Source organism: Triturus cristatus, chromosome 10 (genome assembly GCF_964204655.1).
Source record: "Triturus cristatus chromosome 10, aTriCri1.1, whole genome shotgun sequence".
Lineage (NCBI taxonomy): Eukaryota > Metazoa > Chordata > Amphibia > Caudata > Salamandridae > Triturus > Triturus cristatus.
The window spans coordinates 68,503,505-68,528,588 of record NC_140593.1 but is presented as its reverse complement, the minus strand read 5'-3'; the positions used below and the strand labels follow the sequence as shown (position 1 = coordinate 68,528,588).

At 47.2% G+C, this 25,084-nt stretch overlaps 1 protein-coding gene across 1 annotated transcript in view; it reads right to left on the bottom strand.

Annotated features, from left to right (window-relative positions):
- The window catches only part of PLCL2 (phospholipase C like 2), a 464,688-nt gene that overhangs the window by 21,779 nt on the left and 417,825 nt on the right, over positions 1-25,084 (bottom strand). Inside the window, exon 5 of the mRNA XM_085630443.1 lies at positions 4,647-4,756. Coding sequence (XP_085486569.1) covers positions 4,647-4,756 — 110 coding nt within the window. The remainder of the gene's footprint in view (positions 1-4,646; positions 4,757-25,084) is intronic.

Genomic DNA, 25,084 nt, shown 5'->3' with positions numbered 1-25,084 from the left:
GAAAAAAGAAATTGATGAGAATAACTTCACCTGACGATGTTATCGGACTTAGCAGCACAGGCCTTCGACGGGACAAACAAAACTATTTATTTAGATAGATTGCGGAATAAAAGAAAACACAAAAACAGGCTAGTCCGACAGGAACACTCACTCAAAAACAGAATTTTTTTGTAAATATTTTAAACTGCACTGTTTTTTTTAAACAGCTGTGCGTTCTTTAAGAAATATGCAGTTTTTTGCACGTCTCTATTTCAGGATCCTGCTAAGCCGTGGAGCGCTCCTTCCAGGGTCTGCTTGAAGCAGCCTGTATAATTGTCTTGAAACTCTTCAGGCTACGGTTCAAAATATGCAGAAAATGGTACATTTTTGTAAGAGAACGCTTGACGCGCAGTACTTCAACATAGGGGTAGGCGGGCTGGGCAGCAAACTCGAAATGGAATAAAATCAATCAGCGAGAAGACAGAACTGGGGTAATCATAAGAAATACAAACACACCCTGCCTATTTTTTTAAGTTTTTTACCAAGAGTTCCTTTCAATAAGGGCTTTTGCTTGTGGGAGAAGATAGGGGGTGGGGTGTAGCAGTAGTAGCAGTCAGACAAATCACAAATGCTTTTTAGCGCCCCCTCACAGATGCATTTTAATGTATTGTGCAGAATACAAGCATTTGCAATGCAATAGGTCTCGCAATCGCGAGATTTTGAGCTATTGGCATTGTAAATGTCAATGCCTTTTATTTGTGTGTTTAAAAAACCTGCAATAATAAAAGGCATTGTCACTTACAATAGCAATAGGTCAAAGTTTTCAAAATGCTAGACCTTTTGCATTGCAAATGCTTGTTCTGAAAGTTTTGGGTCTATATCCCTAAACTGGCCATGAATATGGGGCATACTTTTATAAACACCACCGCCCTAACTTCGGACCTTACATTGTCTTTTCATGCACCACAGCTGACTAACAGCGCCACCAGCTGCCGGGGATAATGACTGCCTCAGCTACTCAAGGTGTACAGTTTTTCTGCGTCGCTCCTTTGGGGTTGTATTTTTTTTTATAGGTTTATTATTTTTTTGTGACAATAATATCTATTCATTTCCCGAAGTGCATTGCGTTTTCCATCACACCTCATTGTCTAACTAGAACGGAAAGAAAAAATCTATATCTACAACCTGAGGCGGGCAAGTGGCATAATTGGACTGGGAGCGCCACTAATCAGACGCCTCTCTTACAGGCCAAGCGGCTCAACTCTTTTCTTGCTCTAGCACAGAAAGGTGTCTTTCGGACTTATTTGGACTCCCGGGGGCCAGGAGGCGTTCCACAGCACTCTTGGTTTGAGAAGGGGACCAGAGGCTCGGGTGACTAGCTCCATTCCAGAGAGTTTTCATACACTGAGCAGCACACACGGAACGGTGCGCTGGGCCAGACCGGCTGTGACGTCATCAGCATGGCTCCTCCCTTCCGGTTCCACATCACTTTGGCAGAGTTGCTTAAGTGGTGAGGGAAACATACTGGGATAAAACTGTAATGAAAGAGTGCAGCCATCTTTCTAAAAAGAGGTTCAAGGGGCCCACCAAGTAAGAACATTTGAAAACAAGCATTGGCGTAGCCAATAGTTCTTGTCTTTGGGACCTTATAAGTATTAAGTCATGCCTCTCATTATCCTGGGTGCTACAACATCTACTGTTCTTTAACGTGTAAGTTTTAATACTAATGGGCACATTATAGCAATCCATTGAGAAGTACTTATTTAAAGTGTTACTTTTGTGTAACTGGTAGTCCGAACTCGCATATCTGGAAGTGCTTTCATACGCGATAATGAAGAACTAGACTGAACTATGAAAGACACATAAGTGGCACATATATTATTACTGAATCTGCCCTTTTAGACTGGTGCATTTCATCCAGGGATGCCGAGTGCAACACACATTTGGACCTCCTAAGAAGCCTCGCAGGACTAAAACTCAACGTCACTTTTAGCAAAGAGGCTTCAGAGGAGGTGAACAATGTTCTATTTTTGAGTAATGAAATAGAAAGAATGAGGCATGAAATTGACTGATTTTCCGCATTCATAAAGTATTAAGGGACTGAAAATATTACAATTGAATTATGACCGTGTTGACATTTCATTACGTTAGGCAATAACCCACAAATTACAATATTCAACACAATTATATTAAGGACCCGTTAATCTCAAAATATACCCCAACGTCAAGAATGAAAATGAGGAACAGACAACATAGGTTATGTTCCATCCGTAAAACACCTAACTATAAAATCAAACCTAGGTAGCAGTAAAACAATACCCAGGGTGTACCATAACAACTGGCGGTCGGTGGGCAACAATGATAATTTGTGGTAAAAACAAAAAAGGAATTTCAGCAAGCGTGAAGTGACATGGGGTGGAAAGCTAACAAGGTTGTTAATCGAGCCCTGTCTACACAGGCCCAGCTTCAAGCGCATGGTAAACAGGAGAACGACAGACCTTTCTGCACAGGCCCAGCTTCAAGCGCATGGTAAACAGGAGAACGACAGACCTTTCTGCAAGGCCCAGTTTCAAGCGCATGGTCAACAGGACCAGGACAATGACACAGGGCAATGTTTGGTAAAAGCATTCTTGCGGTGCCGTATTCAGCATCCTCATTTCAGAAATGGTTTGCATGCACAGCGGACCGTGTTACTACACGTAAAACTGTCAGGCGATATTGTATGCCCCTTCCACTCACCATCAAAGCAGCACTGGTTCTACAGCCAAGGAGAACAAATACGGCCAGAGGACTACAGCAAAACACCCTGCCAGACATATTTAAACAATAGCAGGTTATTCACCGACTACCAGGGACCTCATCTAACTACCTCATCAGAAGGGGGAAATGCATCGCTAAGCAAAAGAGTGGTGTCACCTAAGTACCATTCGAATGTGCTGTTCCATGCTAGCTGGCTCATCTCATGGCCCTTCACCGAGTTAAGTGAGCCCCTGATGGCACAAGCACAGGCTTCAAGGGGAGGCATTCGAACCTTTACCAGCAGGACATGCTCATGAGCCCAGGAATCATGATGCGCCCCGTTGACAATACTCAACAAGCAGTAAACGCAACAGGCTCCTCTCCATTAATTCCCAAAGATCAGTGTCTTCACGTGCCCGCACCAGCTATGATGTGTCCGTAATGGTGAAACCGGGAGTGTAGTTAAAAGTTAGGCGTACAGCCTCCTGAAGTGGCCACTATGCCGAAACCTTAAGCATGGTGGCCGTGAAGCGAGAGATGTGCCGATCCAATAAAAGGTGCGCGGTCTTCAACAGTAAATAATCAAACCCCATAAAACACGCTCAAACTCCAAAAGCACGCACGCTACCTCCTGTGTAAAAAAAAAAAACATGAATATCAATCAGGAAGCGTGGCGTCCATAAAGTGGGCGCTGTGCTGCTTAAAAAAAAAGCCGCGCGGGCTCCCAAAACATATAATTAAACCAAGTTGGTTTACACACACTACCTTCCGGTTGGAAACTGAAAATGCCATCAGCTGAGCACATTTCATGCAGAGCCAATTAAATCTACTCCCAAAGCGCACAGACTGATAAAACAAAAGCTCTGTGGGCTCAAAAAACATAATCAAACCAAGTTTGTTTACACGTACATACACATGCTACCTTCTAGTTGAAAACTGAAAATGCCGTCAGCTGAGCACATTTCGCTCGAAAAGCACAAAAACACCCCATTCCGAAAGCAGCAGCGAGACTAAATTAAGAAATAGTGCGCTGAAACTAAAATAAAAAAATAAACAGGAGGGATTGAGTACATGTAATAGGGCCAGTAGGCATGGGAGGGATCCAAACCCCAAAAGGAGGGACAAAAACAACCACTGCACCACTGAAAAGCAAAGTTTTCAGACCAGCATAAAAACGAACAAATGAAAAACAATAGGCGGCTCAAAGCCTATTGAGTAGACACAGCATGTCTCGAAGAGACAGCGCATGCGCTGCCTAGGTGAGACCTAAAAAGGAAATGGATCAGATGGAGCATTTCCCCACACAACTTGCACATTAAGAAGTAAAAAAAGCACACAGGTTCTGGAGGAGCACTCCTAAACTATGCCAATACATTAATGGACTTCCAGGAAAGTAAGACTTTTAGGGGGAGTTCAGCCTGTCTAAGAAAAATTTGAGGAAAAAAACCAAGTAAAGTAATCGTTTTCTGGGAGAAATAATCTGGGCATCACTGTATTGTTTCAAATCCTTCTGCTTTGGTGTCACCGGTTAGTGACCATACAAGCAGCACAGGTGTGACCTCATGGCAATTTCATTTTACTATTTGGCTAGGAGTTGCCAGAAGTACCTCTACAAGCTACTGTGCCCAATATACAAACACAGACAGACCGACTGGTAAGGCTGGGGTAGAGTAAGTATCATGCGTAGCTTCAGTGTCCGCTCTACCGGTCTTTCAGAGGGGAGCAAAACTTGAGTGACAGTGCCCCAGCCCTACCAGCCTTTCAGAAGTATGAGATAGGTTACTCTTTACAATTCCCCAAATGTAGAATCAGCCTCAGTTGATAGGGTCCAGAGCAAGTTTAACAAACTGCCGCCCTTGGTGAGCTGATGGCACATGCCTGGAACATGAGAGCAGAAAAGAGTCCCCAGAAACCAGCACCAGGCCTACCTTCAGCAGGGTGATGTTCCAGGTGAAGTTCTCCACTGCCTTGTTGAGCTTCCTCTCTTTGAGTCCCTCTTTGGCTCCAATCAGGTGCAGCTTCTCGTGGTACTCCATCGCTGGAAGAAGAAGCGTTGAGTTTACCAGTGTGCACTGCTATTATTAGGCCCTGTGCTTCATAAGTAGAAGTTACTTCCTGTAACACTGCGGCTCGTGCATGGATTACCAGACTCGCATGTTTGTACCTTTGCCCACTACTAGCAAGATTGTGCAACACTTCCAGAAACGCTACTTTCTAGACTGCGTACATAGCTACACTGTGCACATACTGCCATCATGAGAGACAGTGCCTCACAAGAATGTTGCTTATCTGAAACATTGCTGCTCATGTGAGGTTTCCAAGGCTCATGAGATTGCACCTTTGTCCACTTCTAGCAGGACCTCAAAGTGCCTAAAAAAGACCAAATGGTGTGGACAGGAATGTACGTCACTTGCATCATGAGAGTAAGTTATGTGCCTGTAACCCTTCTTCTCAAAGATGGATATCTTATGATGTGTGGCTGCAAGCTGACCGTGACAAAGGCACTGGAGGAAGGCAGGTGCTCCAACATGTACCTCAGTCCCAAGATACATGGTCAGTCACTCCATGTGTATAAAAAAACCTACAAGAAGCTGAACTCATCCTCAGGTGTAGGAAGAGGACCACTACTCACATAAGCAGAACACAGACCACCCACATCACAGTCCACAAGACTAGAACAGCACTCACAGGACATGGCCACAACAGCACACACACCACAGTATCCCCCAAGGCCCCATACTGTCATCTGCTGACGACAGGTAGGAAACGCATAGCACTTCTGAAGAGGTGAGCTGATGTACCAGGGTGTGTGTATATAAAGTGATAACAACAGGGACAGGCACCAGCGATGGAAGGATACACGCCTTCATCGGGTACCACGCTTCATAAGCAGCTACTGGACAGGGGTGCAAATAGCAGCAGGCGTCCCACTTCTGCTGCTCTGAAATGTGCTGAAATGCACATTCAGCAGATGCACTGCCGCCTCCTGGCAGGAGGGGGCAGAACTGTGCAATGGTGCATAGAAGATATTCCAACCCAACCCATATTGTATTTTGTACCTTAGTATTTGTAAGGATACTGGGATAGACACACTACAAAGGTACCCTATCAACAGGACTGTTGGCAAGGTGAGAAGCAGCAGTGCCAGGTCAACAATGGAAGGCTGGAGGCACCAGGAGCAACTGAGATGCGAGGATGTTGTTTCACCATCACCATCAAAAGTGAGATGATTCATCCCCTGACCTCTCCTCAAATCCCAAAACACAGGATTGACCCTCCTGGCTCACATGGGTATAATGTGTTGTGACAAGGGGGGGGGGGGGGGGGGGGGGTGAGTAGAAACCACAGAAAGTAAACAGGGTACTTACAAAATTCACTCAGTGATCCGACCAACATGACCCCAGTGATGAAGGGAGGATAAGCCAGGGGGATCATCCCCGGCCTTTAGCCAACCATAAGGGATGGCCATGCCTACAAGACCCTTCAGGCCTTTGTCCTGTAAAGCGGACAGTTCACGGGGCGGGCGTCACGTGTTGCCCACGTGTATTGACTCCTCGCTGAGACTGGCAGACTGTTGTCCTGCACTAATCATCTCTCAAAGGGGGGATTTCAGCAGCTTTCACTTAATCTGAGAAAGATTACCGGATGAAAACATGTAGAGCTAAGAAACCAATTATTTGAAACAAAATAGTTCCTTCGGATTAGGCTGCATGAGGATTGCCATTTGTTGACGTTGCAACTAGTGCGTCTGCCAGATTAACCCTCAGAATCAAAACGGGCACAGATTAAAAAAATATAAACTTTCTTTGCATCAAACAGCAAATGCAGGTTCATGATTTGTGCAAGAAGCGTTCACTTGAATACACAACAGTAATGCGCACCCTACCAAACACGGACATAGGATATATGTAGTGTTAGCAGATACCATTGTCTAATAAAGAATGGATCTGTCAGGTCAAAAAATCCTGTACAATGCACCCTGTGCAAAGTTTTTTTTATTAACATTCCTTTGCCTCAAAAAATTCCCTGTAATAACAAATATTGCAACTCACCCTCACTGACACCTCAGCCTTAGATGTCACCTAATCTAAATACACCTCCACTGCACATCTCTCCTCCACTCTTACCATAAGTGTAAAAGTAATCTTCAATCGGCTCTAGTCCTTACACTCTCACACTTGAATGTATATTAGGATTCACCTTTCGGATAATCCTTGTAGTAAACCTAAACCTAATCTCAAATCCAGTCCTAACCCTAACTCTTTAATTTATCTGAGGTTTCACCCTTACTTTAATCTTTACAGTAAGGCTAAAGCTAATCTTGAATCCAATCCCAACCGTCACTCTTGAATTTACCTTAGATGTGACCTTTCACTTAATCCTTACTGTAAACCTAAACCTCATCTCGAATCCAATCCATAACCTTAACCGTTACTCTTAAATTTATCATAGGTATGACCTTTACCTTAATCTTTACAGTAAACCTAAAGCTAATGTCCAATCCAACCCTGTCACTCTTGAATTTACCTTAGATGTGACCCATCGCTTAATCCTTACATTAGTCCTGAACCTAATCTCAAATTCAAACCTGTCACTCTTGAATTTACCTTAGATGTGACCCATCGCTTAATCTTTACAGTAATCCTACACCTAATCTCAAATTCAAACCTGTCACTCTTTAATTTACCTTAGATGTGCACCCATCGCTTAATCTTTACAGTAATCCTAAACCTAAACTCAAATTCAAACCTGTCACTCTTGAATTTACCTTAGATGTGCACCCTTCCTTTAATCATTACCTAAACTCAACCTCGAGTCGAACCCTGACTCTCTCAATCCCGACTTCTATTGAATTTACCTTAGTTGTAAACCTTACCTTAATCCTTACGGTTACCCTAAACCTTCCCCCCCAATCCTTGCACACAATCTAAAAACGCTTCACCTTACAACAACCAGCAACCCAGTCACCTAATGCAACAAGCATTGGCATAGCCAATAGGTATCGCCTATGGGACCTTAGAAGTGTTTAGCCATGCAACAGTTGCATAACTAAATACTTATAAGGTCCCAAAAGCGAGACCTATTGGCTATGCTAAGCGGCCGCGAAAGTGATCGCGATCAAACATCAGAGCGGCTGTGCGGCCGCGAAAGTGAAAGTAATCGCGGTCAAGCGCGGCGCTTGCGCTCGCGCACGTGCACTGTAGCTCTAGGCTGGCCTGGTAGCACTTTTTGGAGCCCTCTCAATAAGTCTCGTCAGACCAGCGCATGCGCTGGGTCAGGCGAGACCTAAAAATGACTGTAATTACTTTCTTTTTAGTAATTCACAGCAGTGGGCTTCTCTCTTCTGAATTTGTCACCATGATATAATCCATTGTAGAATATAAATCAGTCTTATTCTCTATTCCGATGATGCGCACTTGAGAATGATGGTTGACCATTACAGGTGCTGGTTTGCTGTTCTTCTAGGGCGTTTTCCCACGGTTTGAAAACCAAGATGGGTGATTTTTTCACTTTACCATTGATTATCAGCGGCCGCTACTGAAGCAAGAGAGTTGTCCAAGATTAGGGGTTTCCGTTCCAATATCGGGTCCAGTGGTACACAGACCCATCACTAACTGCCCAAAACCCTAGAGAAGCATGTACCCTCCAGCGGTCAACACAACCTGCTATCCATAATGTCTGAGGCCGAGTATGCGGGAAGTTAAAGGTCTGGAATGTAAATGGGGGTAGGAGGGGAATAAAGGAACATTTATATGAGGGCTGGTATACAAACAGGGAGTGTGCGCCTAATGTATATGGAAGAGAAACTGGACTTGGGAATAGTGCCTTTCCTGACAGAGTTTAACTCAATTCCAGATTCAATACTAAGTGTAACATCTTGTACCATGCACGTCAATCACACACTTTCCAAAAAAACAGTCTCGATCAACCTTACTGTGTCGGTTCCACAACCTCGATTTTAATATCAAAACATGACAGTGTGTTTGGATTCGAACCCAGACGTGTTTCAGTCGATCATCGCCATTTGCCTGAGTACATTTTTAGAAGGTTCGCAAACTACTTGGTGATAGAAAGAAATGCAGCTAAACGTTGTTTTTATCAGTCAAGTTGTATGTTGCGTTTGTTAAACTTCTTCTGACAATTTATTGGAGTCATCATATGTGCAGATCAAGCACTTGGTCCCTTTAGAAGAACAGGCAGAGCTGCGATTGGTGGGTCTGTTCTGGAATCCTTAACATCTGACTAAACCTGGTACTTCCTTGGTGACCCACCTGAAGCTCCTCCAAACACTGCTGCCACACACAACCCCTTCCCCCGGTACAATACCCCTCCATTGCATGTATCCATCAATGGCGCTGCCTGCGTCAACCACAATGTTTTTATTTGTCTTTGTTAATAGAAAATGGATGATAGGGCCAAGAAACGGGCAGGAACCCATCCCAAGATCCTCTTGTGACCTGTGCTTCAGTCAGGCCCCAGCCAGACCCAGCCAACAAACACACTTACCTGGAGCATTAGAGACCAGAAGTGCATAGGTACATGGTACAGAAACCAGGCTTCTGAATTCTGGGTCATGGGTCCTGAAATCCCCAACAGTGGATGTCTGATGGTTCTCCTCCATCTAAGGGCTGTTCATGCGTTGAGAAAGTGGGGGTCTCCACCGCTTCCCACCACTGTGGTGAACTGCACACAACTCTAACTACCCCATTCTGCTAAGACCCTCACCAGGTCACATGCAGAATCCCAACGATCCAGGCCTGCGTGTTCTTTACTCTCCAACACCCACCAACACGGATTCCAAAACCACCCACATCCGTGACCTGTACTGCTCCTCTGTGGAAGACACAGCGGCACCGGTGGAACATGAACCAGCAGCAAGCCCTGAAAAGCTTCCGGACCACTCTTGAATCTCGACAAGCAGTGCTTCAAGGGGGAGGGGTCTCTAAAAGGGGTGTGGCCAAGGAAGCATAACTAGGGACTCTTTCCAAGAGGTTTCCCATGTAAATAAGGGCGTGACTTGAAATGTGCACTAAAATCCTGTGCTTCACAGAATATTCCACCGGACCAGCCTTCGGGGCATCTCGGAGAGTTTTCTGTTACTGCAGCCAGACATATCCCACAGGTCTGAGTACCTTTACGACCCACTGGCAGCCACTGTGAGAATCTCACACCGCCTTCAACCTCGACTCCAGAACTCCCACTTGTGAGGTGACTAAGTCACAGTATGGATTATACAAGTTGCATGAAAAAACTGCAGAAACACAACATTTGGAAAAAGCAAGTCCTCTTACTGAATGCACGAGGGTTTAAAACGTGTGTGTAGTAGACACGGACTGCATCACAGATATGGAACACGTCAAGAGGCCCTCCATTCATTGTTGAGGAACTGGCCAGTACTGTGCCACTAAACCGAACAACATGAATGTGAGGCCTCAAATCAGTTTTAATTAATTACAGCTAAGACCCCCCCTACAAGCCCTGTCCCTGTCGACAAGTCCAAATAATGTGTATATATATATATACACACACACACACACACACACACACACACACATATTTCTATATATCACACACACTCACATATATGTGAATAAATACATACAATCACAGTCCCCAGCCCTAGGTTATTAAGTGACATGAATGACTCCCCTCGTCAGGCCACAGTTCTGTTCGATTATCTGGCTTCCCAAGAGATAAGGACCTAACTCTAATGCCATCTATATTGAAATGAAAGCGCATTCTAGAAATGATGCGGACGCGCGCGCTCTGTGTGCCCTCTCGCCTCACAAATCCAGAAAATACATAGAAGGGAAGTCTGGGATCGGGGCGCCGGCAGCCCTCACACGGCGCCGGCAGCCCTCACACGGCGCCATCTGTTCAAATGTTCTTAATTAGAACAAACCGAGAAAATTGTGAAATACAACAGCAAAAGCGGGATTCTCTGGCTTGGTGATAGAGAGAGCAGTCCGGGGACGCGGCGGCGGAGGCACTGCCGTTGTGAACGAGCCACGGGCTGATGACAAGCGGAGCGGGAGAAACGCAACATTTCGTAAACACATTAAAGTCTGTCGATAATGGACAGCAAAGGCCATTTAAACGGACACTCCTTTTACTCGTGCATTTAATAATGCTACAGCTGTAAACTGACAGGTTTACGGTACTTTATGCCAACACACAGCGTGTGCCATGGGTACTCGCAAACATTGCCCCAGGGGGCAGAAAGTGTGGTGTGTGGTGTGACCGAGGGCCGCATTGATGCCAGAGGGATGGGGTCAGGGCCGGGGTGGGCATTGGTGGTAAGGTGGGCATAGAGGAAGCAAAGCATATACATCTAGTTGTTGACTTGCACAATGTGAAACTAGAACACCTGGCATTAATCCCGGCTTCTCCGCTTTAACAAAATGTGTGATCCGAGGCAATAGCTTTATTGTGCTTTCCCTTCATCATCACATATACGAGGAGCTTGAAATACACATGCGCGCTGTACAAAGCCTTCTCTTCTCTTCTCTTGTGTTTGACTTAATAAACTATAATGTTTTACCCATATAATAGGAACCCCGGTCCCCCAGAGAGTGCACATAACCGCTAACTTGCCTCTTAGTTCACTACTGGCGTTGTTGTCCGGGTAGAGGGAAGAATTAATGTTTCTAAATTCATGTTTGAAATCTATCACATTTAAAATAATATTTTTCAATGTACTGATATCATCTGATGTACTAAAGTGAAAAGGCTCTGCACGTCAATTAAACACTTTTTGGATTTTGAAGCGACGTAATCATATGTTTACACTTTTGCTTCAATATGCCTTTCAAACTGAAGGTGCACCTAAAGGCTGGTGGGGCAGGACGCAATAGTTACTTCCTTTAACACCAATTAACCTGTAAATATATGCTTGCGTGTTTATTTAACATCTTTTTATTGTTAGCACTCTCTAGAAAACTGCACTGGAGAGTTGCTGTACACCTGGGGGTCACATGTAAATGTCGGGCGCGCCGATACGCCCCGCCCCGGCATACTTTGAGTGTCAATGGCGTAAACAAATCATGACCAGCTTAGTTAAATTCTCCATCTCATGTTTGGGCGCTTTTATTGCCCAAAACGCAGTGGTATAAAAACTCGTATTTCACGAGGAACGGCGATATTTCACAGTTCAGTGAACTAACTAAACTTGCGCCCCCGCCATGCACTGCTTATAATCTTACATATTACATCACTCATGACATGTTAAGTTACATCATTTATGACATCTCAAATAACATGAGTGATGACGTAACGAATGACATCATCCAACAAATGTAACCGTTTTCTTTTTACTTTTCATACTGGAAGGTACTCACAGAGCTACACCCAGACTCCGCGTTCGATCACCTTTGTATCTCTGATGGGTGGAACCTTTCCCAACATGCAGGACGCGAAGCTCGTTGTTAAAATCATCCACACTTTGTACATATAAAGAACTTTTTATAATGGTATTTAAGTGCGTAGATGTCTGGGGGAAATAGCTCGACCCAGTTGGTTATGGTGGTGTCAAGATTGACGTTTTGGGATACGTAGTCAAAAGAATCCAGTTCAAGGACAGAGAGACTGTTGGGAAGGTGTACGTGGCGAAGAGGGGTGATAATCTCCTTGGGTGGAGACACCAGAGAGATATCGGGATCACCTTGGATCCCAATTCACCTGAGAAAGTGTTACTTTTGTCTTCTGGTTCGTTATCCAATGATGTGAGTTTACAGTTCTCCAAGGTTTTCAGTGATGGTTTGGGTTTGCTCAAACATTTTCAGCATAAAATTATTCTGAAACAGAATGCCAACCATTTGTTAGCAAAGTATTGAAAGTTCCCCATATGATGATGGACCCTTTAGATCAGGAGCTTAAGAGATTGTTAGCTGCGGGGGTCATTGAAGAAATTGGATGTTCTGAGTGGTTGGCCCCCATCGTTTTGGCACCCAAGGATGGGGGCAAGGGGATTCGCATGTGTGTGGACTTGCGCCATTTAAACAAACATTTTTGGGTTGACAGGCAGCCTTTGCCAAACATCTCAGAGACCCTTGCTCTGATCAAAGATGCTAAATGTTTTAGCGTTATGGACTTGTCTTCTGCTTACCACCAGGTTCTACTTCATCCTGACTCCAGGCATTTGACATAGTTTGTGACACCTCTGGGGGATTTCAAATTCATTTGCATGCCCTTTGGCCTGGCATCCGCTGTGGGCTGCTTCCAGAGGGTCAGGAATAAAGTCCTGGAAGGGTTATCCAAAGTTCTCATTTTCCAGGATGACTTTCTTGTTTACGGGAAGGATCAACAGGAACATGGCAAGCATTTGTGGAAGGTTTTACAGCGACTCCAAGATGCAGGGCTAGTTATCAAAAAAGAAAAGTGCAAATTCGGTGTGTCTTTTGTAAACTATTTGGGACATACCATCTCTAGTGAAGGGATCAGTCCTAAATTGGATCTTGCCGAGAGCATTGTAAAAGCCCCTGTACCTGTTAACAAAGATCAAGTCCGATCATTTTTAGGTTTGGCATAATTCTGCTCCAAGTTCGTTCCAAATTTTGCTTGCGTTTCTTCTCCTCTCAGGTTGCTACTCAAGAAGGGAGGTCAATTTTCATGGTCTGATGATTGCTCCTCTGCTTTCAACTCTATTAAGAATGTAATTGGTAGTATGCCTACGTTAGGGCATTTTGATGACTGCAAGAAAACTGTACTGTCCACTGATGCCAGCATGCTTGGGTTGGGGGCGGTCCTGTCACAGGTTGTTGATGGAGAGTCCAGAATTGTTGCTTTTGCTTCTCGCTCACTCAGGGGTGCTGAGGAGCGCTACTCTGTGATTGAGCGCGAGGCGTTGGCGGTTTTCTGGGCTATCCGCCATTTTAAGTTTTATCTTTGGGGTTTACCCGTGGTTATCAGAACTGACCATCGCCCCCTGTGCCAAATTTTCACTTGTAGAGAAGTTGACAATATTTCTCACAAAATCAAACGTTGGATGGAAGGATTATCCGAGTTCAATTTTGTGGTTGAGTATGTCCCGGGACCGAAGAATGCCATTGCAGACTGTCTTTCCAGGTTACCTTTGGATCAATCTGGTGTAGAAGTGGAGAATTCTCTTATGGCATGGGTGCATGAGTCTGCTATCAATTCTGATGAGTGGTCTTTTACTTCTCGTGGCGACAATGATTTGGAAATGGTCAAAGAATTTTCAGTTAAGGGTTGGCCTGCAGACAAGGATGTACCTGAATCCCTGAAATGCTTCCTTAATGTTAAAGATGAACTGTGTGTTTTTGACGAGAAACTGTTGAGGGGTAATCGTGTAATACCTCCTTGTGATCTTAGGTGCAAAATTATCAATTTAGCCCATGAGGGACATCTATTGAGGAATATGACCAAGGCCAGGGTTCTTCAGTGGTACTGGTGGCCGACCATGAATCAGCAGGCGGAAGAGGCTGGCAAAGACTGCTGGGAGTGCGCCAACAGCGACTAGTGCAAAAAGACTCATACTGCACCTCTCTCACCTGTGAAAGTTCCCTCTGAGACCTGGTCCAAGTTGGGTTTGGACGTTGCCAGGCCTTTTGAGTTGTTTGATTGTGACGAGCGCTATGTGCTGTTGTTGGTGGACTACACCTCCAAGTGGGTGGTTACCAAATGTGTGCCTGTCGTCAACTCTAGAATGGTTATTGAATTTCTCTCTGAGGAGTGTCCAGAGAAGGTATTCCCAAGCACCTCATCACTGATAATGGGGTCCAATTCGTCTCCCATGAGATGAGCACATTCCTGAAAGAATTATCCATCACTCACATTAAGACGGCTTTGTACTCGCCGCAAGCCAATGGTCTGGCTGAAAGCATGAATAGGTTGGTCAAGTGTTGCGCTCAGAGAGCTTTGCTGACTCGATCTTCTCTTAAAAAAATGCTTAGAGAGACATGGTGGGCTCACCGCAACACTCCCAACTGTTTGACTTCAGTTTCTCCTTTTTCAATTCGGAGAGGCAGGAAACCTCATGACAAGTTGAGTCCTGCTTGGTTGAAATTGAATGTGAATGATGTGGAGATGAATGAGCAAGCTGGTTCTAGACGGCGACTATCAAGAAAAATACAAAAGCAGGTTTGATCAGAAAAATTCATCTTTTCTGAAGCATTGGTGTGTTGGAGATGAGGTTTTGATCAGGAAACCTGTTTTTTTGAGGAAGGGTCGCTCACGGTTTATGGGGCCTTCATCATCAAGGAGGATAGAAAGAATCTTGTTGTTTTGGAGTGTGGTGAGGTGTGGAGCATGTCTAGGTTAGTTAAACGGCACCCTGGTTCCAATGCTCATGGACGTGGTCGGGGTTTGGTTTCAAGTGGGACTGAGTGTTCTGGGTCTGCTTGTGATGATCATGTTTCCGATCTTCTTGATCTTGGACGTTACCGGAGATTGAGATGCAGGCCGACCTGTCATAAAGACTATCAAATGTCCTAGATATATGTGATTGCTATACTGTACTTTTTGCTCTCATTACAGTTCAAAAAGAAATTGTTCCAGACATTTATGACCGTAATATTGTGCATTTTGTTCCTCTGCAGTTTCAATTTAGTGTACTGTAATTTTGCAATATTTTCCTTTTTATTGTATGGGAGGGAGATGTGTTGTGCTCTACTCTACTTACCTCTCTCTTTTCCTTTTACTTTACATCCCTGCTTTGCCCTTCTTTCCTACATTCCATGTGTCATTACATGACAACAGAATGTTCTGGTTTCTGGACTGGAGCTCTGACAGTAGGAGCCGAGCTGCTACCTGAGATGGTGGTCCATTTATTTGTACTACTGAATAAAGCTACTTAAGGATCCAGCGTTTCCCTTGGACTTCTTTACACACTATCTATCCAACCTCTCTCCAACACGACACCCTTCCAGCCCGCACCAAACACTATCCAACCTCTCTCCAACACGACACCCTTCCAGCCCGCACCAAACACTATCCAACCTCTCTCCAACGATACCCTTCCAGCCATCACCAAACACTATCCAACCTCTCTACAACGACACCCTTCCAGCCATCACCAAACACTATCCAACCTCTCTCCAACAACACCCTTCCAGCCCTCACCAAACACTATCCAACCTCTCTCCAACGACACCCTTCCAGCCATCACCAAACACTATCCAACCTCTCTCCAACAACACCCCACCAGCCCTCACCAAACACTATCCAACCTCTCTCCAACGACACCCTTCCAGCCCTCACCAAACACTATCCAACCTCTCTCCAACGACACCCCATCAGCCCTCACCAAACACTATCCAACCTCTCTCCAACGACACCCTTCCAGCCATCACCAAACACTATCCAACCTCTCTCCAAAGACACCCCACCAGCCCTCACCAAACACTATCCAACCTCTCTCCAACGACACCCTTCCAGCCATCACCAAACACTATCCAACCTCTCTCCAACAACACCCCACCTGCCCTCACCAAACACTATCCAACCTCTCTCCAACGACACCCTTCCAGCCCTCACCAAACACTATCCAACCTCTCTCCAACGACACCCTTCCTGCTCTCACCAAACACTATCTGTCCGGCAACTCTCCAACATGACTCCCCACCAGCCATCACCAAACGCTATCAAGCCACTCTAACATCACACCCTCCCAGCCATCACCCAACACTGTCCATCCAGCCTCTCTTCAACATGGCACCCTAGCAACCATTACCATATATCCGGCACTCTCCAACATGACACTCCACCAGCCCTCACCAAACACTATCCAACCTCTCTCCAACATGACACTCCACCAACCATCACCAAAAACTATCCAACCTCTCTCCAACACGACACCCTTCCAGCCCTCACCAAACACTATCTATCCAGCCTCTCTCCAACATGACTCCCCACCAGCCCTCACCAAACAATATCTATCCGCCCACTCTCCAACATGACACTCCACCAACCATCACCAAAAACTATCCGACCTCTCTCCAACACGACACCCTTCCAGCCCTCACCAAACACTATCTATCCAGCCTCTCTCCAACATGACTCCCCACCAGCCCTCACCAAACAATATCTATCCGCCCACTCTCCAACATGACACCCCACCAACCATCACCAAACACTATCTATCCGCCCACTCTCCAACATGACTCCCCACCAGCCCTCACCAAACACTATCCAACCTCTCTCCAACACGACACCCTTCCAGCCCTCACCAAACACTATCTCTCCAACCTCTCTCCAACACGACACCCTTCCAGCCCTCACCAAACACTATCTCTCTAACCTCTCTCCAACGACACCCCACCAGCCCTCACCAAACACTATCTGCCCACTCTCCAACATGACACCCCACCAGCCCTCACTAAACACTATCCAACCTCACTCCAACATGACACCCCATCAGCTCACCAAACACTCTATCCGCCCACTCACCAACATGACATCCCACCAACCATCACCAAACACTATCTATCTAACCTCTCTCCACCACGACACCCTTCCAGCCCTCACCACTCTCTATCCGCCCACTCTCCAACATGACACCCCACCAGCCCTCACCAAACACTATCTATCCGTCAACTCACCAACATGACACCGCACCAGCCCTCACCAAACACTATCTATCCAACCTCTCTCCAACACGACACCCCACCAGCCCTCACCAAACACTATCCAGCCACTCTTTAACATCACACCCTCCCAGCCATCACCCAACACTATCCAACCTCTCTCCAACGACACCCCATCAGCCCTCACCAAACACTATCTATCCGCCCACTCTCCAACATGACATCCTACCAACCATCACCAAACACTATCTATCCACCCACTCTCCAACAGGACACCCTACCAACCATCACCAAACACTATCTATCCGCCCACTCTCCAACAGGACACCCTACCAACCATCACCAAAAACTATCTATCCGCCCACTCTCCAACATGACACCCTACCAACCATCACCAAACACTATCTATCCGCCCATTCTCCAACATGACTCCCCGCCAGCCATCACCAAGCACCATCTATCCAGCCTCTCTCCAACATGACACCCTAAAAACCATCACCATCCATCTAGCCACTCTCCAGCATGACACCACACCAGCCCTCACCAAACACCATCTATCCGCCCACTCTCCAACAGGACACCCTACCAACCATCACCAAACACTATCTATCCGCCCACTCTCCAACAGGACACCCTACCAACCATCACCAAAAACTATCTATCCGCCCACTCTCCAACATGACACCCTACCAACCATCACCAAACACTATCTATCCGCCCACTCTCCAACAGGACACCCTACCAACCATCACCAAACACTATCTATCCGCCCACTCTCCAACATGACTCCCCACCAACCATCACCAAACACTATCTATCCGCCCACTCTCCAACATGACTCCCCACCAGCCATCACCAAACACTCTCTATCCGCCCACTCTCCAACATGACACCCCACCAGCCCTCACCAAACAATATCTATCCAGCCTCTCTCCAACATGACACCTTAAAAACCATCACAAAACACTGTCCGGTGAGTCTCTAACAGGAAATCCTACCAATCATCACCAAACACTATCTATCCGCCCACTCTCCAACATGACACCCTACCAACCATCACCAAACACTATCTATCCGCCCACTCTCCAACAGGACACCCTACCAACCATCACCAAACACTATCTATCCGCCTCTCTCCAACATGACTCCCCACCAGCCATCACCAAACACTATCTATCCGCCCACTCTCCAACATGACTCCCCACCAGCCCTCACCAAACACTATCCAGCCACTCTTTAACATCACACCCTCCCAGCCATCACCCAACACTATCCAACCTCTCTCCAACGACACCCCATCACCCCTCACCAAACACTCTCTATCCGCCCATTCTCCAACATGACTCCCCGCCAGCCATCACCAAGCACCATCTATCCAGCCTCTCTCCAACATGACACCCTAAAAACCATCACCATCTATCCAGCCTCTCTCCAACATGACTCCCCACCAGCCATCACCAAACGCTATCCACTGGTCACCTTTGCTCCGGTGAACATGCGCGGATACCTCAAAAGCGCCTTGACTCTGAAACTGCTATGGAAACTACAAATGTACCACACAAATGTTCGCAATACAACAAAAACCCTTCCGGAGTTAAAAAATAAAAGCAGCCCTGTGAAGGGAATGAGCAACAGCAAAAGTAAAATGTTTCATCGCCTGTAAATGTCCACAGCGTGGGAGGATGTGCGCATGCTCTGTTATAATATTGCATTTTTACTTGATTCCCTCCCACTCCTTGCACCTAATGCTCGCCCCCCCCCCCCCCAAACCTCCTCCACCACCACCCACACCTATCTCACCCCCGGCGACATAATTCAGCAGGTGATGAATAACAGGAGAAAACTTCCCATTAACAGCGCTTAATTGCCAACATTTCTTTTAAAATATAGGATTACCTTTGTGATAACGATAATAATCGAGGCATTGTCTGCGTATAAATGCCGGATTTTATTGCACGCGCTCTGCAGCCTGCACCAACACTTAGCACTGAATATACAAAGAAAACGACTACGTTAAGCTGAAAAACACTGCCGATTAACTGCTAATTTAATCAGAGAGGTGGTGACGGCACTAAAAGGCCTTTTGCCGCTGCAGAAGAGACAGGTAATTCCCAAGCCTGGAAGAAAGGCGAGGAGAACGGGCTCATTTCTGCTGCAGCCTCGTCTGCGATGGGTGGAGGTGACCAGCCTCTAAGTGCCTGGCTGTGCTTGGAGGGCCGTCTCCATCACCCACGGGGGGAGGGGCACTTATTGCATCACGGATGGCTTCATTGTGACGTGCACTGGCACAGGACAGTCGCGCCTGGTGTCAAAGGTAGAGGTCACTTTCTTCTAGGCACTAGCTCTTTGGGCTGAGGTAAGAGTGCGGACTTGATGCTGGAGGCCCCCAGGACGGTGCCCTCGGGTCTAAGGCGGGACATACCTTGCTGCGGGCAGTAGATGGGCATGTGGCCCGCTGGCGGCCTTCGAGGGGCAGCCTGTGCTGCAGCTGTTATAGGCAGGATGTAGCACGGTCACTGAGGTGTCTGCACTTGAGGCAGGATACATCATGGTCACTGAAATATGTCTGCACATGAGGCAGGATACATCATGGTCACTGAGGTGTCTGCACATGAGGCAGGATACATCATGGTCACTGAAATGTGTCTGCACATGAGGCAGGATACATCACGGTCACTGAGGTGCCAGCACTTGTTTGAGGCAGGATACATCACGGTCACTGAAATGCGTCTGCACATGAGGCAGGATACATCACGGTCACTGAGGTGCCTGCACTTGAGGCAGGATACATCACGGTCACTGAGGTACCTGCACATGAGGCAGGATACATCACGGTCACTGAGGTGTCTGCACATGAGGCAGGATACATCATGGTCACTGAAATGTGTCTGCACATGAGGCAGGATACATCACAGTCACTGAAATGTGTCTGCACATGAGGCAGGATACATCACGGTCACTGAGGTGCCAGCACTTGTTTGAGGCAGGATACATCACGGTCACTGAAATGTGTCTGCACATGAGGCAGGATACATCACGGTCACTGAGGTGCCTGCACTTGAGGCAGGATACATCACGGTCACTGAGGTGCCTGCACTTGAGGCAGGATACATCACGGTCACTGAGGTGTCTGCACATGAGGCAGGATACATCACAGTCACTGAAATGTGTCTGCACATGAGGCAGGGTACATCACGGTCACTGAGGTGTCTGCACATGAGGCAGGATACATCACGGTCACTGAAATGTGTCTGCATATGAGGCAGGATACATCACGGTCGCTGAGGTGCCTGCACTTGAGGCAGGATACATCACGGTCACGGAGGTACCTGCACATGAGGCAGGATACATCACGGTCACTGAGGTGTCTGCACATGAGGCAGGATACATCATGGTCACTAAAATGTGTCTGCACATGAGGCAGGATACATCACAGTCACTGAAATGTGTCTGCACATGAGGCAGGATACATCACGGTCACTGAGGTGCCAGCACTCGTTTGAGGCAGGATACATCACGGTCACTGAAATGTGTCTGCACATGAGGCAGGATACATCACGGTCACTGAGGTGCCTGCACTTGAGGCAGGATACATCACGGTCACTGAGGTGTCTGCACATGAGGCAGGATACATCACAGTCACTGAAATGTGTCTGCACATGAGGCAGGGTACATCACGGTCACTGAGGTGTCTGCACATGAGGCAGGATACATCACGGTCACTGAAATGTGTCTGCATATGAGGCAGGATAAATCACGGTCACTGAGGTGCCTGCACATGAGGCATGATACATCATGGTCACTGAAATGTGTCTGCACATGAGGCAGGATACATCACGGTCACTGAGGTGCCTGCACTTGAGGCGGGATACATCACGGTCACTGAGGTGTCTGCACATGAGGCAGGATACATCACGGTCACTGAAATGTGTCGGCACATGAGGCAGGATACATCACGGTCACTGAGGTGTCTGCACATGAGGCAGGATACATCACGGTCACTGAAATGTGTCTGCATATGAGGCAGGATACATCACGGTCACTGAGGTGCCTTCACATGAAGCAGGATACATCATGGTCACTGAGGTGCCTGCATTTGAGGCAGGATAAATCACGATCACTAAGGTGTCTGCACATGAGGCAGGATAAATCACGGTCACTAAAATGTATCTGCACATAAGGCAGGGTACATCGCAGTCACTGAGATGCCTGCACTTCAGGCAGGATACATCACGGTCTCTGAGGTGCTTGCATTGAGGCAGGATGCACACGGTCACTAACGTGTCTGCACTTAAGGCAGGATCCAGCAAGGTCATTGAGCTGTCTGCACTTGTTGGAGGCAGGCTACATCATGGTCACTGAGGTGTTAGCACTTGTGTAGGAGAGTAGGGTCTGCTATCCTATGGTCACCCCAAATTTTTGCTTTTTGCTTCACTGGTTTTTGACATATTGAGGCTGTGGGCCTGCCAATCAGACCCCCAGCCTGCTGTTCTCTCTACTAAATTAAAACTATGCACCCTAGGTGCATAACCAATTGGAAGTGGATCACCCTGTCAGCCCCTGTACCAGTGTACACTAGGTACCCAGGGCATTGGTGTACCCAAGGCCTGCCCGGGGCTGAAGCATGTATTATGCCACCCCAGGCTGGGCCTAACAAATCTGACACAACTGGCTGATCACTCAGCTGGGGTAAGTTGGTGTAACCACCTCTTACTTAGGTGTAGTATACCTATACCTAACCTTAAATGGGACACCTGGTAACCTATAAGTCACTCCTATGGCAGGCCTTAACAATCCTGAAGGCAGAGTGCTTGGTTCCATGTGAGATGGTGCTCTGGCATGAGCTGGGCCTGTCTGCAGTGGTCGGAACAACTTCCTTCTACTGTTTCCAGATATCGTCATACCATATACTCTTAAGTGCATTATGAACCTCGCGGTTAAATGCTAACTTTGGTTTGGCTTTATCAAAACATGTCGAGTAAGGTGTCATACGAATTGGAATACTAACCCCTCGCCAATTCTGGCGACGGGGTTAGCATTCCACCCTTCTAGAGGGACACGACATGTACAGTACCTGAAACCCGGGTAAAATCAGACATAGCCTCAGCTCCACAAAATGGATGCTGCCACCACAGACACAAGTCTGCCCTCCTGCTGCTGGGAGTCCTTCCAGCTTGGGAGGTGTGGACAAAGGGTTTCCTGCCAGGGGAGGTGCGTGCACCACCCCAGACAGGATTTTGTGTATTGGTCAGGTAGGGCTTGAAAGAAACCAGACATGCCTGTGGCTCACAAGGAGCCTCGGGGCATATGCCAGTTCAAACCGGTCCTGGGGCACACCAGTCCCGGGCCTGGGGCGAGCTGGACAAAGGATTGGGGGTGTAACCACCCCCCTTCCTGGTCCCACCCTTAGGGAGGGACCTAGCAGGTAGTCCGGCCCCTAGAATCCGCTTAAAGGTAGGAGCTGTGTCCTAAGACTTCAGACATCCTGGAATCAACTTGAAACTAAGAAGAAGACGGGAACTTCGACGCTCTGCCGCACAGAGGACTGAAGCCAATCTCCCCTGTGGTCAGGGAGTGACCACCTTGCTAACGCAAGCACCATCCAGCGAATCAACGTCTGCTTTGCCGCCGCCTCCCGCCGGAGCCCGAGCCCAGAGACTGACAAGACCTGGACCTCCAGACCTCTCACCGCCCGATCCACAGTCCCTGAAAAGAGGAGACCCGTGGAGGCACCGAGACACGTGGAGCCAGCCATCTTGGAACGACTACGACAAGCTGACAAGTGCAACAACCGAGGCTCCCTCCAAGTTGTGCTTTGGGATCTGAGAAGCCCAACCCTCGAGCAGCATCTGCACCAAAGGTGAGCCCTCCAGCATCTCCACGATCTGCGTGGGGCCCTTCTGCATTTTGCCACTCGACGCGCCTAACCGGTTGCAGGCCCGCTGGCTAGTGGCCATCTTGGCGACGAAATCTACGAAAACCACCGCTGGTCTGGTTGCTCCAGACTGGCCCTTGCTCCCCTCCAAAGGAGCAGCTCCTCTGACCTTGCTGGTCAGAGCCATCAGCTTATCTCCTTGCCTACAACAATTGCTTTTGCCAAGGCTTGTTGGCTTCGATCAAGTCGCCGACACCGCCGACAGCGAGAGCCTGCGTGGGACAGCTCGTGACTCGACTCCTGGACGTCGTCGACCTTCAGGGACCACGTGGCTGCAGAGACAAGCTACACCTTTCTTCCTGTTTGCACCCGACATCGCCTGGTACCCACCTGGTGCCACGCTGGTCACTGGCTAGTGACTGTGAACACTGTCCCCTCTGCTTACAGGTCTTCAACATCTCCGATCCACTCTTGGATCCACTGCATCTCTTCCCGACCGACCGCCTGCAGCACTTTTGTCTTCAGGCCCCACGGAACAGATAGAAGAAACCCGACGCACTTCGAGGCCTATGCACCCGCTTCCTGTGGGTGAGGTAAAGCTGGCACTCCGGTGCCCAAGTGTAGTATTACATCTCTAGTGCCTGTGTTCCAAATCTTAAGTTCCTAGGTCATCCGGAAGATCCTCTTTGCAGTAACTTTGTACTTTTTACGCACCCATTGAAACCTATGGGAGCACGCGTGTGACTATTTGCTCTGCACACGCGACCCGTGGACCTCCTGGTCACTAACTGAAGTTAGCTCCTTGTAGGCCCAGCGATTCTAGAGGCCCTAGGCCTTTTCCCTTTTCTGTTCGTGGTACTTATACCACTATTTTAGTATATGGTTCGAGTGGCCACCAGGGCCTATCCATATAAAGTGCAACTTCTGTGTATTCTGTGATAATCTTGTTTGACGATTTGTGCTCCTGTGCTCATAAAGAGACTAGGGGTTACTTTGAGAAATAAATACATATATATTTTGAATATATATCTGTGTGGTGTCCTTTCATTGGTATAAAAGGGGGTTACTATTGGTAAAACAGCTTGCTTAACACGCATCACGAGTTTAGCCTCAAAGACTGCTTAGCCTACGCTACCACTAGGGCAGCTAGTCCGAAAAGGTTGACTTACAACCACACCATAAGGGTTGCTTGGCATGGTACAAGGTGGTCACTAGAACTAGTGAACAGCATATACCAGGCCAACTTCTCACATTGGTGAGCAGCGGTTGGATTTGAGCTTGCTGTGTTTTACCATTGTAATCTCTTGGTTACCAATTGAAAGATCACATAGGTACCTGTAGGTACATATAAAACAAGATTAGATATACATAAGTTCTACTGAACTTAGTTGTTGTAGAGCAAAGGGAGTAGCACACCCTGACTACAACTACTAGATAGGTTTAGTAGGTAAACCCAAGTGTAGGTAGATTGCAACACATCCACCCACACTTAAGAGCAATGGCCGGGGCAGAGGGGTCCACTGTACCCATCTCTGTTGAGAGTGACCCCCAGAGGGCACCATCCAGCTTTGCTACCCTTAACCAGAATGAGCTCAGGCATTTGGCAACTCTTAGAGGCCTTAAACAACCCAAGAACCCTACCTCTGCTGAGCTCAGAGAACTCTTACAAAATGATGAGAATCAGAGAGAACTCAGAAAAGCTTCCCAGTTAGCCCCCTTAGGGTCAGGAACAGGAGGCCCCCCTTCTGAAGATGCTACAGAGGTACCCAGTTCCAATAGCCATTCCTTAGATGAGAATCATACTACAGGGGAGGAAAGTGGTGAGGATACAGAAAGTAGTGATGATGAAGGGAGAACTAGCCCAGTGCCAAGTGTTATACTTGGCCCAGCTAAACTAAGGCTATTGGGGATTGACAGTGGGTTTACCCCATTGGATCTCCCCAGTGGA